This window comes from Culex pipiens, chromosome 2, assembly GCF_016801865.2.
Source record: "Culex pipiens pallens isolate TS chromosome 2, TS_CPP_V2, whole genome shotgun sequence".
Classification (NCBI taxonomy): domain Eukaryota; kingdom Metazoa; phylum Arthropoda; class Insecta; order Diptera; family Culicidae; genus Culex; species Culex pipiens.
In genome coordinates this window covers 57,711,250-57,723,679 of record NC_068938.1, presented here as the reverse complement: position 1 = coordinate 57,723,679, position 12,430 = coordinate 57,711,250, and the positions used below count along the sequence as shown (strand labels likewise).

Below are 12,430 nucleotides of genomic sequence, written 5' to 3'. Positions count from 1 at the left end.
TTGGGATAGGTTTGAGAAATTGTGATTGAGCTGCTTTTTGAGAAGATATAACTTACATTCGTGAAGAATTCCTCAGCGCTATTCATTCCTTCTGAATACGTTTCAACTGGGAAAAGAAGAGACATGTTTTTATACTTGTTGATGTTTATAGAAAAAATATTTTGGATAATTTCAGCTACTTTGATCATATTCAACGATTCCACGTCAAAACATTGGGGTCCAGATCAAATTGGCTCCAATTTTGCTTAAATTTGGCATGGGAGTTCCTTTGCCAGAATGATTAGGATATTTTGTTTAGAGATTAGGGTTGCCCTATAAAAAAGGGTGGCTAAAAAAAATAGTTTTTTTACGAGTTTCGCAAAGACCCCGCTTTTTAAAAGTCATATCACAATTTTAGCTCGCCGCGTTGTAGAAGAGATTTCTCTTGCCAAAACTATTAGGGTAGATATTTTGTTTAGAGGTTAGGGTGGTCCTATCAGATATAGGGTGTTTAAAAATGGTTTTCTGACGATTTTCGCAAAAACCAAACTTTGCAATAATCATAACTCGATTTTAGCTCGCCGCGTTGTAGAACAAAGGGTATTAGTTGGTCTTTTATGTAAAATACTAAGACAATCAAAAATCATATCGAAAAACACATAGAGATCAGGAAAACTTTATTCGCTGATTCGGCGGGACTAACAGGTATCTGAGATAAGATTTTAAAATAAAAAAAATATTTTTTTTAGTATATTAATCGAAGTTAAAGTACCATACGACTCCATAGAAATGAGTTTCCACAACATTTTGCTGAAGGTGCTTGTCAAAAAAAATCATATATCAGATAACTGTTGATAGGTATTCGCTACTTTTGAGTTTGTTACGAAAATATTCTAAAAAATAAATAAAAATAAAGCTGTAGGCTCTTTGATCCCGAGACCTTCAAATCTAGAGTTTTTTTTTTGATTAGGTCCTATTAACATATGAAAGACAATAGTTTATTGGTCCTTTAAAAAAAAAAACTCTGGAAATCAGCAAATCGTCGCTGTCGTGCTAACTTGTCATATGCATTTTTGTCACTTTTCATATGAAAGATGATTCAATCTTGTCGTGCTATCTAAACATTTTCTGTTATAATTCGGGACTCCAGTAACCAAATTCAATAAAACTTCAGGATGATCAACCACGCAAAACGTGATTGTTATTGTTTACATTGCGTGCTCTCGTTTTTGTTTATTCATGGTCAAACATTTAAACGCGTTTTTCTCGGAACTTCAAAAAGCGACGTACGACAAGTCAGCACGACGATTTGATTTTTTTGACAGGTTAGCACGACGGCTGTAGATTTATGTGTATTCAGCTATGTTTTAAAATGTCTTAGTATTTTTCATTGAAATCACCTTTCAGTTGCAATTCGTTGAGCTAAAAATTGGTTCAGCCGTTTCGGTGTAATTATTTGTAGAAAAATATGTTTTCTTTTGCGAAAATCGTCAAAAACGCAATTTTTTTAACTACCCTATTATGGATAGGACCACCTCAATTGCCAAACAACACAAAAAAAGATCTAATTCGCCTGGCCAAGGAACTTTTATGCCAATTTAGAGCCAAATCGGAACACTTTTGATCTGGATCAGGCTGGTTTGACGTGGAATCGCTGATTAAAAAAATTACATTACTTAAGCTTAGTATGGAGATCGGAGGGAATGCGGTCAAGAAATGTGCAAATAGGCATTTGATGCGCATTCTTTTCGTGACAATTGACAGTTCAGTTAAAGGGCGTGTGACGGTGTGCAAGCTTGAGGTTTTTGGGTAAAAAAAGAATTGAAAAATTTCAATAACTCAAAACTTCATAATAAAAAATTATACTCAAATTCCAAAAATCCTTGCTTTAAAAAAATTTATATTAATAAAACCTTAAACTTACTTTTTTTTAATTCTTAAATTATTAAATTCTTTTTTCTTAATTCGGTACAGTCGACTCTCTGGTTGTCAATATCCAAGGGACCGTCGAGGAAGAGAATCATCAGTTAACAGAACGATGCAAAATGAAGACTCGATTGAAAATATTTTTTTCTTGATACCCAGCTATGGGAGAGAATCATGGCAACGTCCATCAAACAAAAACAAACGAATGTCAAACACCGAGGAAGAGATCCTTCAAGCAAGGGAAAATATCGAGGAATGAAGATAATTGAAGTATGCAGATTGAAGGGACTGAAGAATTCATCGATAGATGGAGAATTATTGATATCGAAAAGATCGACAGCCAGAGAGTCGACTGTAGTAGCTTTTCAAAAAAAAGTCTTGGCTGTAAACAAGCAGTCTATTCCACTTGCTCTAATGACAGTTCACGTAGAGCAAGAGTGAGATAGGCTGCTTTGTTTACATCCAAGATATCATCTTAAATGCCACTATTACATATAAAAAATAGGATTTTTTAGGAGTCATGAGCATGAGCATGAGCATGAGCATGAGCATGGTTGACTGCCAATGAGCTGCTACTCCGTTATTGACGGATCAGCTGAAGTTACACAATGAACCAACAGATGATTAGTGGGAGCTAATCATCCTCACTGTATAACCCCTGAAGATCTCTGCTTCAAGTCAATACCGGCGCCCCCCCAAGGAGATGCAGTTCAACAAAGGTAGGAATGTTAGTCCGATAGTTGAAGTTGCAGACTCATCAGACACAGAGTTTGTCGCTCTATACCTGTTGACACCGCATGAGACCGTTGAATCCACAGCATCTCCTTCAAGCATCACGGGAAGTGGGGGAATTGTGTTAGTAGGGGAAGGAAAGGGAAGGTCAGGATTCATCTTGGTAGATGATATGACCAGAAAGTGAAACATAATCGTTGCCTTCCGAGCTACGACGCTATAAGAAGGACTTTTCACATCTTACCGCCGGCGTGCCATCCGAGCAACGATGCTATGGGAAGGACTTTCAAAATTAAATGTTATTGTATTTATCGATTTATTCGGCGACGTGCAATTTTAAATAGATCAGGGAAACATAATCGTTGCCTTCTGAGCTACGACGCTATGAGAAGGACTTATCAATTCCTCAATCGCGATTTTTCACATCTACCGCCGTCGTGCCATCCGAGCAACGATGCTATGGGAAGGACTTTCAAAATTAAATGTTATTGTATTTATCGATTTATTCGGCGACGTGCAATTTTAAATAGATCAGGGAAACATAATCGTTGCCTTCCGAGCTACGACGCTATGAGAAGGACTTATCAATTCCTCAATCGCGATTTTTCACTTCTACCGCCGGCGTGCCATCCGAGCAACGATGCTATGGGAAGGACTTTCAAAATTAAAGTTTATTGTATTTATCGATTTATTCGGCGACGTGCAATTTTAAATAGATCAGGGAAACATAATCGTTGCCTTCCGAGCTACGACGCTATGAGAAGGACTTATCAATTTCTCAATCGCGATTTTTCACTTCTACCGCCAGCGTGCCATCCGAGCAACGATGCTATGGGAAGGGCTTCCAAAACTAAATGAAAGTGAATATACACACGACGACGTGAATCCCTTTTTCAATGAAATCCAGAAATCTCCACCACTTTCTCGCGGATTCTCGCGCGCGACGTCACACACCGATCCCCCCGACGAACACCACACGACTGATGGCCCAACTTCTAAGGCCTCGACGCGAACTTCTTTTCAATGGTTCCAGAATCTTCCACCACTTTCTCGCGGATTCTCGCGCGCGACGTCACACACCGATCCCCCCGACGAACACCACACGACTGATGGCCCAACTTCCAAGGCCTCGACGCGAACTTCTTTTCAATGATTCCAGAATCTTCCACCACTTTCTCGCGGATTCTCGCGCGCGACGTCACACACCGATCCCCCCGACGAACACCACACGACTGATGGCCCAACTTCCAAGGCCTCGACGCGAACTTCTTTTCAATGATTCCAGAATCTTCCACCACTTTCTCGCGTATTCTCGCACGCGACGTCACACACCGATCCCCCCGACGAACACCACACGACTCAGGATTTTTTAGGAGTCATATTTTAGGTACAAACTAGAATTTATAGAAGAAAAAACTTAACCAGATTTTAATTTTAACGAGGACTGCTGATAATGGAGTACGGGCTGTTTTCAAATTACAAAGTTCTAGAAAATTTAAATTTTGGATTTTTTTTTATTTCTATTAAATTCGAAATTAAAATTTCTTTGATTTTTTAATTGTAGCATTACGGGGAATTTTAATTTGTGATTTTCTTAATTTATAAATTTGGGAAATTTACAGTTTTGGTATTTGTTTGAATCATTTGTTCTTTTATTATTTTTGAATATTTTAATTTTAACTTTTGAATTTGTGTTTTTTTCAGTTCTTTAAATTTCTTTGTATACAGTCCAGACTCCATTATCTGAAGCCTCGATTATCCGAAGTTCGTTTATCCGAAGTATTATATGGGACTTCGGATAATCGAATCATGACGTTAAACAATTAGTAAATTTTAATTTTCTTATTTTAACATCAAATTTGAGTTCTGCGACCCCATTTTAGTAAAATTTGAATATTTGATTGCCATTTAAATTAAAAATACATTTTTTAAATATGTTATCACCGCCATTTTGTCCGCCATCTTGCATTTACAAATTATAAATCATTTTAGAGTAGTGTATGGGTCATACTTAAGCTCGACCACCAAAAATAAGACAACGAAATAGTTTTGTTTTCGTGATTCGATTATCCGAAGTGAAATTTTTCCGAGACCTTCGGATAATCGAGTCTGGGCTGTACTTATTTGCAACATTAAAGTTCTAAATCTCGGGTTTCATTATTTTTAATTTCCTTATTTATTTTTTTATATTTGTACTTTTCAGTTTCGGGACCATCCATAAACCACGTGGACACTTTTTTGGGAATTTCTTACCCCCCCCCCCCCCCCCTCGTGGACAATTGTCCATATATAAAAAATCTTTTTTGTATGGATCGTGGACAATCGCCATACCCCCCCCCCCCCTAAAGTGTCCACGTGGTTTATGGATGGTCCCTTCTCAATATTTGTGTTTTTACTCATGTCTAAGTTTTTTTGTTTATTGTTCGATTTTCTATAATTTTTGAATTTCATATTTTTTTTTTAAATTTGGTTTTTTGAATTTTCAATTCTGAAATTTAAGATTTTTCAATTTTTAAATTTTAATTTTTTTATTAAAAAAATTTAGAATTTTGAAATATATTTTTTTGTTTTTGAATTTTTGTTTATTTCTGCCAGAAAATTAATGATAATGGAGCACCCGCCGTCGAGCAGTTTTTGACAGTTCGCTCCTTCAGAAATACATTGTAGAAAAAAACAAAAACTGCTCGAATGGAAGTGCTCCAATGCTTGGTTTTTCGAGCACTTCGAGTGAAAAAAAATCCTTTTGATTTAAAGATTCTGCGTTTTGAGATTCGGCATTAAAAAGCAATTAGAAATTTACAATATTTTTATATCGAATGCAAAATTATGTAAACGTTCGAAATTTTCAGTCAATTTCAAATCATTCGACGGTAACGTTTCAAAAGGCATCATGTACATTTTGACACTTTCTGGGCTATTGCATATTCTGAAAGTACTCCTAATAAGCTACCTCTCCACCAAAAATGAGCAAAAGTTACTTCAGTAAAGTCTGTTTAATCGTGATTTTAAATAAAGCAACATAAACAAAAGCTCTGCCATCAGCAGTCCCTGTTTATATAGCCCTGTCAACCTGTCAAACAAAAGACAACATGAACCTCGTGACGAAAAAAAAAGCATCATGAACAAAGCGCCATGTACATTTGGCGAAGAAAAACGAATCATAACAAAGCGCCCCCCTCAATGACAGCAGGGTGATATTGACGTTGGTGATTTCAAAAGGAGTTATGTTTGTTTTACTCAAATAAAATTACGGAAATGATGTTTTATTGAATTTGGATGATCAAGTATCAATAAAAGCAACGTTTTTCATCGTTTGTTAATATTAGAACATCTTATTTTGCTTTTATATTAAAATGGGAATTGAAAATGGATGCTCAACATTCAAATGCGTTTTTCTCAAAACGCATGGTTTGTACATGATGCTTTTTGAAATGGTGGCGTCGAATTCAATAATAAAAACTAACTTAATCCACCTATGTGGTTGGTGCCTTCCTCACTTTTTACCAACAATGGGTTATATAAGCGGTTTGGACACATACTTCAGCTATTTTTTTAGATCCAGAAAAAATAGTACATAGATATAATTTAAGTGGTAATAACTCGAGACAGGGTTGCCAGATCTTCAATGTTTTGGACTCGTTGGGAAGGTCTTTTAATTACCTAACCAACGATGGGTCGGATGGTGGATCCGGACATCGTTTACATACATTTAAGTGAGATCCGGCTTCAAAAAAGTACAAATATCTCACTTAAGTGGTCATAACTCGAGACAGGGTTGCCAGATCCTCAATTTTGTGAACTCGTTGGAAAGGTCTTTCAATTACCTTACCAACGATGGGTCAGATGATGGATCTGGACATCGTTTACATACATTTAAGTGAGATCTGGCATCACAGAAGTACAAATATCTCACTTAAGTGGTCATAACTCGAGACAGGGTTGCCAGATCCTCAATTTTGTGAACTCGTTGGAAAGGTCTTTCAATTACCTTACCAACGATGGGTCAGATGATGGATCTGGACATCGTTTACATACATTTAAGTGAGATCTGGCATCACAGAAGTACAAATATCTCACTTAAGTGGTCATAACTCGAGACAGGGTTGCCAGATCCTCAATTTTGTGAACTCGTTGGAAAGGTCTTTCAATTACCTTACCAACGATGGGTCAGATGATGGATCTGGACATCGTTTACATACATTTAAGTGAGATCTGGCATCACAAAAGTACAAATATCTCACTTAAGTGGTCATAACTCGAGACAGGGTTCCCAGATCTTCAATGTGTTGGACTCGTTGGAAAGGTCTTTCGATTACCTAACCAACGATGGGTCGGATGATGGATCTGGACATCGTTTATATACATTTAAGTGAGATCTGGCCTAAAAAATGTACAAATATCTCACTTAAGTGGTCATAACTCGAGACAGGGTGGCCAAATCCTCAATGTTGTGGACTCATTGGAAAGTTCTTTCAATAACCTAATCAACGATGTGTCGGATGATGGATCCGGACATCGTTTACATACATTTAAGTGAAATCCGGCATCAAAAAACTACAAATATATCACTTAAGTGGTCATAACTCGAGACAGGGTTGCCAGATCTTCGATTTTGTGGACCAACGATGGGTCGGATGATGGATCCGGACATCATTTACATGCATATAAATGAGATCCGGATATATTCTCACTGAGTTTTCTCAGCACTGGCTGAACCGATTTTGATCGAACCAGTTGCATTCGACTTGATTTAGGGTCCCATACATCGCTATTGAATTGTTTGAAGTTTCGATAAGTAGTTCAAAAGTTATGTATAAAAATGTGTTTTCACAAATATCCGGATCTCAATTATATGCATGTAAACGATGTCCGGATCCATCATCCGACCCATCGTTGGTTAGGTAATTGAAAGGCCTTTCCAATGAGTACAAAACATTGAAGATCTGGCAACCCTGTATCGAGTTATAACCATTTAAGTGATATTTATGTACTTTTTTGAAGCCGGATCTCAATTAAATGCATGTAAACTATGTCCGGATCCATCATCCGACCCATCGTTGGTTAGGTAATTGAAAGGCCTTTCCAATGAGTCCAAAACATTGAAGATCTGGCAACCCTGCCTCGAGTTATGACCACTTAAGTGATATTTATGTACTTTTTTGAAGCCGGATCTCAATTAAATGTATGTAAACTATGTCCGAATCCATCATCCGACCAATCAATGGTTAGATTATTGAAGAATCTGGCAACCCTGTCTGGAGTTATGACCACTTAAGTTATTTCTGTGTACTTATTTTTCTGGATTTAAAAAAAATAGCTGAAATATGTGTCCAAACCACTCATATTTCCCATTTTTGATAAAAAGTGAGGAAGGCATCAACCACATAAGTGGATTAAGTTAGTTTTTATATGGAGTTTTGCGTTTCTTCTTAGCTCCGTATAAGCCTTTAAAGAAATATTTAAGCAATGAGATTAGGGATCTCTGCACACATTTTGATCAATAATTTGGAAATCACAGTAAAAATCTGTATTTTTGATGTTGTTGTTGTAATATCATCTTTTTACCAATGTAATTTCATTTCAATTTATGAGAGATTAAAAGGTTGAAATAAACATGAAAGATTTAAATTTAAACAATTTACTCCCCGGGCAGACGGTAATAACAAAATTCATGCCATTTCAATAACAAATACTGTTAAAATAACAGAAAATGTTATGGAATCTTCTTGAAATATCCATTTTGGCATAAGAGTTTAATATCAGTTTATGTTATCATAACAAAATTTGTTATTGGTCTGATGTTGGTGGAAAGCCAAAACAACTTGGGAATAACATTTTTTGTTATGGAAGAATAACTCCAACTGTCTGCTCGGGTCATCCGTCCAATTTGTTATTGAATTTAATAACTGTTAACTATTGAATTTACAAGTGCAGTCCAGATTCGATTATCCTAAATACCTCGGAAAAGATTCAATTCGGATAATTGAACCATTTTTTTTTTTGACTCGGAGGATTCGAATAATCGAGTCTGGACTGTAGGAAAGAGTTTCAGCAGTTAAACATGAGTTTTCATACCCTGTTATACTAAATAATATACTAAATCGTCGCTTGTGTGCTATCTTGTGACACGTCCTATCTTTTTACAGCAGACGTGTCACAAGATAGCACACAAGCGACGAAATTCTCAATCCGGAATAAAACGCCTCACCTTTAATCATATCCTCCAGCTTCTGGCGGTCCACCTTGAACCGCTCGACGTGCAGGTCGTCCGGGTTGGCCACTCCGAGCTGGGCCGCGATCAGTCGCAGGTCGCCCCAGTCGCTCTCCACCGACGAGATCTCGCTGCCGGTGGTTTCGCTCGGCGGTCCCCCATTGATGAAGATGTGCTTGTTGAAGGGCGGAAACGACGACGCCATCATGGTCCTCTTCCGGTGGCCGTCGTTGACGCGGTGCTTGCCGTCCGGGGGATGGATGGATATTTGTCCTGTCCTGGAGATCGATCACACGATGAAGGGTGGTGCTGTCAACGAGAGAAGGACGCCGACGGATAATCCGGAAATTAAAAATCGAAACATGAGAACAGCGTGAAAGGATGATGGCGACATAAATTGGATTTTTTTTTGTGTGTGCGGGGCCAGGATCGACCTTGCTACGGCAGCTACGGCATGGGGCCATAATTGATTGTATCTCATAAATAACATTTGTTCACTAGTGGTCGAGGTGGTGCATCAATGTCCGGCATGACAGATTGGGTTGGGAGGGCGGAAAAGGTATGAGATGTGTGGAACATATTTCAATTCAGGATATCTAACGGTTTCATCACCGGGGGTTGGTTGACGGATATGCTAGACAAATGCATCGGATTTTTTTTTATGGATAAAGTGAGTAATTTGCTGGATTAGAGCTCACAAAATGACTATGACTTGCAAGATTATGTGAGTGATATGTTTTTTTTTGTTACCATGGTGGAAGCTTCGTCCAATTTTATTGAACATGAAAAAACAAACGATCTCAGTGCAATCTAAATATTTACAGTTTATTGTCCATGGTTTTCAACATAAATTAAAATATTAGTAACGATCTACCCTCGATTTTTTGGAAAAGTAACCACCATTTTTAAAACAATTTTTCATAAAAACGCTGTTAATTGTGATGGTTACAACCAAACCTTTCATGTTTTTACATCAGAACTTTTGTAATTGTCTGCTCTACAACTTTGTAGAACATTGACAAAAATCACGAAATTTTAAAAAAGGAATTATTTTGTTCCAAATGATAAAATGAACCTTCTGGGTTTTAGTTTCGATAAGATCGTGCTTTCTTAACACACTCTGCAAATGCGACAACTCACCAAAGGGAATTTCAGTCGAAGCCGTTTTGTCACAACTGCTTACACGATTATTGTTTACATTTTTGATCATAACTCAGGACCCCGGCAACCAAATGCAACTAAACTAAACAGGACTGAATCACATCTGCAACGCCCAAAAACGTATCTAGAAAGGAATCCCAGCAACGACATCAGTACAAGAGAGCAAACAAGCTTCGAAATGTTGTCACGGACAAAAATGCATCACCAATCAAAACAGCAACGCGGGAGGTTTCGATTATCAGATAACAAATAAATCACCATTCATTGGCATGCATTCATTCAGGCCGCTGATCAACACTTGAATTTCCACCCAGAATGGCCACACCAGAAGAGCCCTCAAATCAGATAAAAAGTTGTTTATTCGCGCCGAGCAAACATTTTCCCCGGGAAAACATCCAAGCGCGTGCATTTTTGAGTGTGTGTGCATGTGTGAGTGTTGTTTGTGTGCTAATCCCACTTTAGTAGATTAGTGTTTGGACGCAACACTCGTCGGCGACTAATAACCGAGCAAATTGTATCTGTTTTGAAATCAAATTTCCACGATTTATTCGCTTATTTACGAATAATTAATAATCGTCCCCGAGGTCCCCGAGATCCCGGTGCCAGTTGTCATCGGCTAATGCTGGATCCACGGGGGAGTCAGCGTGGCCATCACGCCGGCAGTCAGCCGGAATAATTGAAACATTTGGGTTTGCGTGGTCGCGAGTTTTTGGGGGCGGTCCAGGCCCCAGCCCCGGCTGTGTCGACTGTGCTGGCTGAAGTGACAACGATAATAATGGTAGCTGGATGGCTGCCGACGGTTCCCGTTTTGGGAACAAAACAGCTGAACAAACAAATGCGTGCAGATTGGGGTGGGGATGATTAATTTAAAAATTGATGTTGAAGTCTAATTAATTTTAATTTATGAAAAAGGTATTTTTTTATAAAATAAGTTCGATGTAAATCTCGACTTTTTTTATTAGGTTCTATAAACAAATGTAAACATTGAGTGCATCCCTTTGACACCTTATGTCAATGTCCATCGGAGTAATCGGGATACACTAAATGTTTACACTGCCCATGTTCGCATAAATGTCCCATTTGCAAAAACAGCAAGCTGAGAAAAACGCAGTTAAAGATTGTCCCACACATAAGGCTAAGTGTTAAGTTTTCGCGAAAACTGGATTTTCTCCTGATTTCTAGAACAAAGTACTGGATGTAGTAGGCTCTTTTGAAAGAGCACACGATTTTGAACCAAACTGCATCAAAAACTCAAAAACGATGAAAATGCATATGGGACATTTATGCAATCAGGGGAAGTACACCAAAAGCCCACATTCTTCAACTAACGATATCTTGGAAACTATTCATTCGGGTTTCAATATTAAAAATTAAACTTTTGTGAAATGTAGCTTTTTTCAATGAAAATAATGTCTATAAAGCATTACATTTCAAATGAACTCAAAAAATTGAAAATTTCGAAACTAGAACTAAATTTGAGAGATTCTTAAAATTTAAGCATAACTAAAAATAGAACAACTGAAATAAGATAGATTGAAAAGGACAACCATAACATACTTCAAACTCTAAACTGTTCAGGGTGACATTTGATTTGAGAAATATAGAGAACCAATACTAACTAAATAGGAATAGTTTTAGAAAACATAAAAAAAAACATCGCAAAAAACTGTTTAATTTGTTAATCGATTCACTATTGTTCAAATAAGCCATTTTGCATTACTGGTATTGTATCTTGAGAAGAATTTTTCAAATTGATTTGGTGTCTTCGGCAAAATTGACGGTTATTATTTTTATTAGTTGGATAAAATAGGTAAACAATAAACATGTTTTTTTTTTATTATTTTATTTTTACACAAGTTTGATTTTGACAAACTTTTCCCTCTTAGATTTTTTTTATATGATTTAAAGAACATAAATTGCCTACTTTTGGTTTAAAAGACGTTTTGGTTTTCACCAAGCTACGTTCCGAAAATATCGAAAACTCTACAAAAATATTTTTATTTTTACTTTTACTCTCCAAAAAAATATTGTTTTTTGTAAAATTGAATCCACGTAATGATATTTTTTACAACTCTATACAATTTTCTTTTTTTCAAGACATTTTTGTCCGACCTTTGGTTATTATTATATGGTCTTGCAAAGAATTAAAATAACGAAAAGTGATTTTCTCTAAGACTACCCATTCGGCCCTCAATTTTCAATCGGAGATATTTTGGAAACTATTTATCCGATTTTTTTATATTTAAAAGTTAAACTGACGTGAAATTATCTCAACCTTTTGAAAACAAGCTTTTAAGATTAGTAAAAACAAACATCAATTTCAAAACATCCCAAAAATTCGAATTACCAAAAAAATCACGACCAAAAATTTTAAAATGACTTATGAAAACAATTTTGGTTCAAAAATATTATGAGTTAAAA

At 36.8% G+C, this 12,430-nt stretch overlaps 1 protein-coding gene across 2 annotated transcripts in view; it reads right to left on the bottom strand.

The window, feature by feature from the left end:
- Window positions 1-12,430, bottom strand: part of LOC120421264 (protein bicaudal C) — a 43,794-nt gene that overhangs the window by 23,460 nt on the left and 7,904 nt on the right. For both annotated transcript variants that reach the window (XM_039584460.2, XM_052708329.1), the window contains exons 2-3: window positions 8,846-9,157; window positions 57-106 (exon numbers count right to left, since the gene is read on the bottom strand). In XM_039584460.2, the coding sequence (XP_039440394.1) occupies window positions 57-106; window positions 8,846-9,056 (261 nt within the window). In that variant the 5' untranslated portion in view covers window positions 9,057-9,157. The remainder of the gene's footprint in view (window positions 1-56; window positions 107-8,845; window positions 9,158-12,430) is intronic.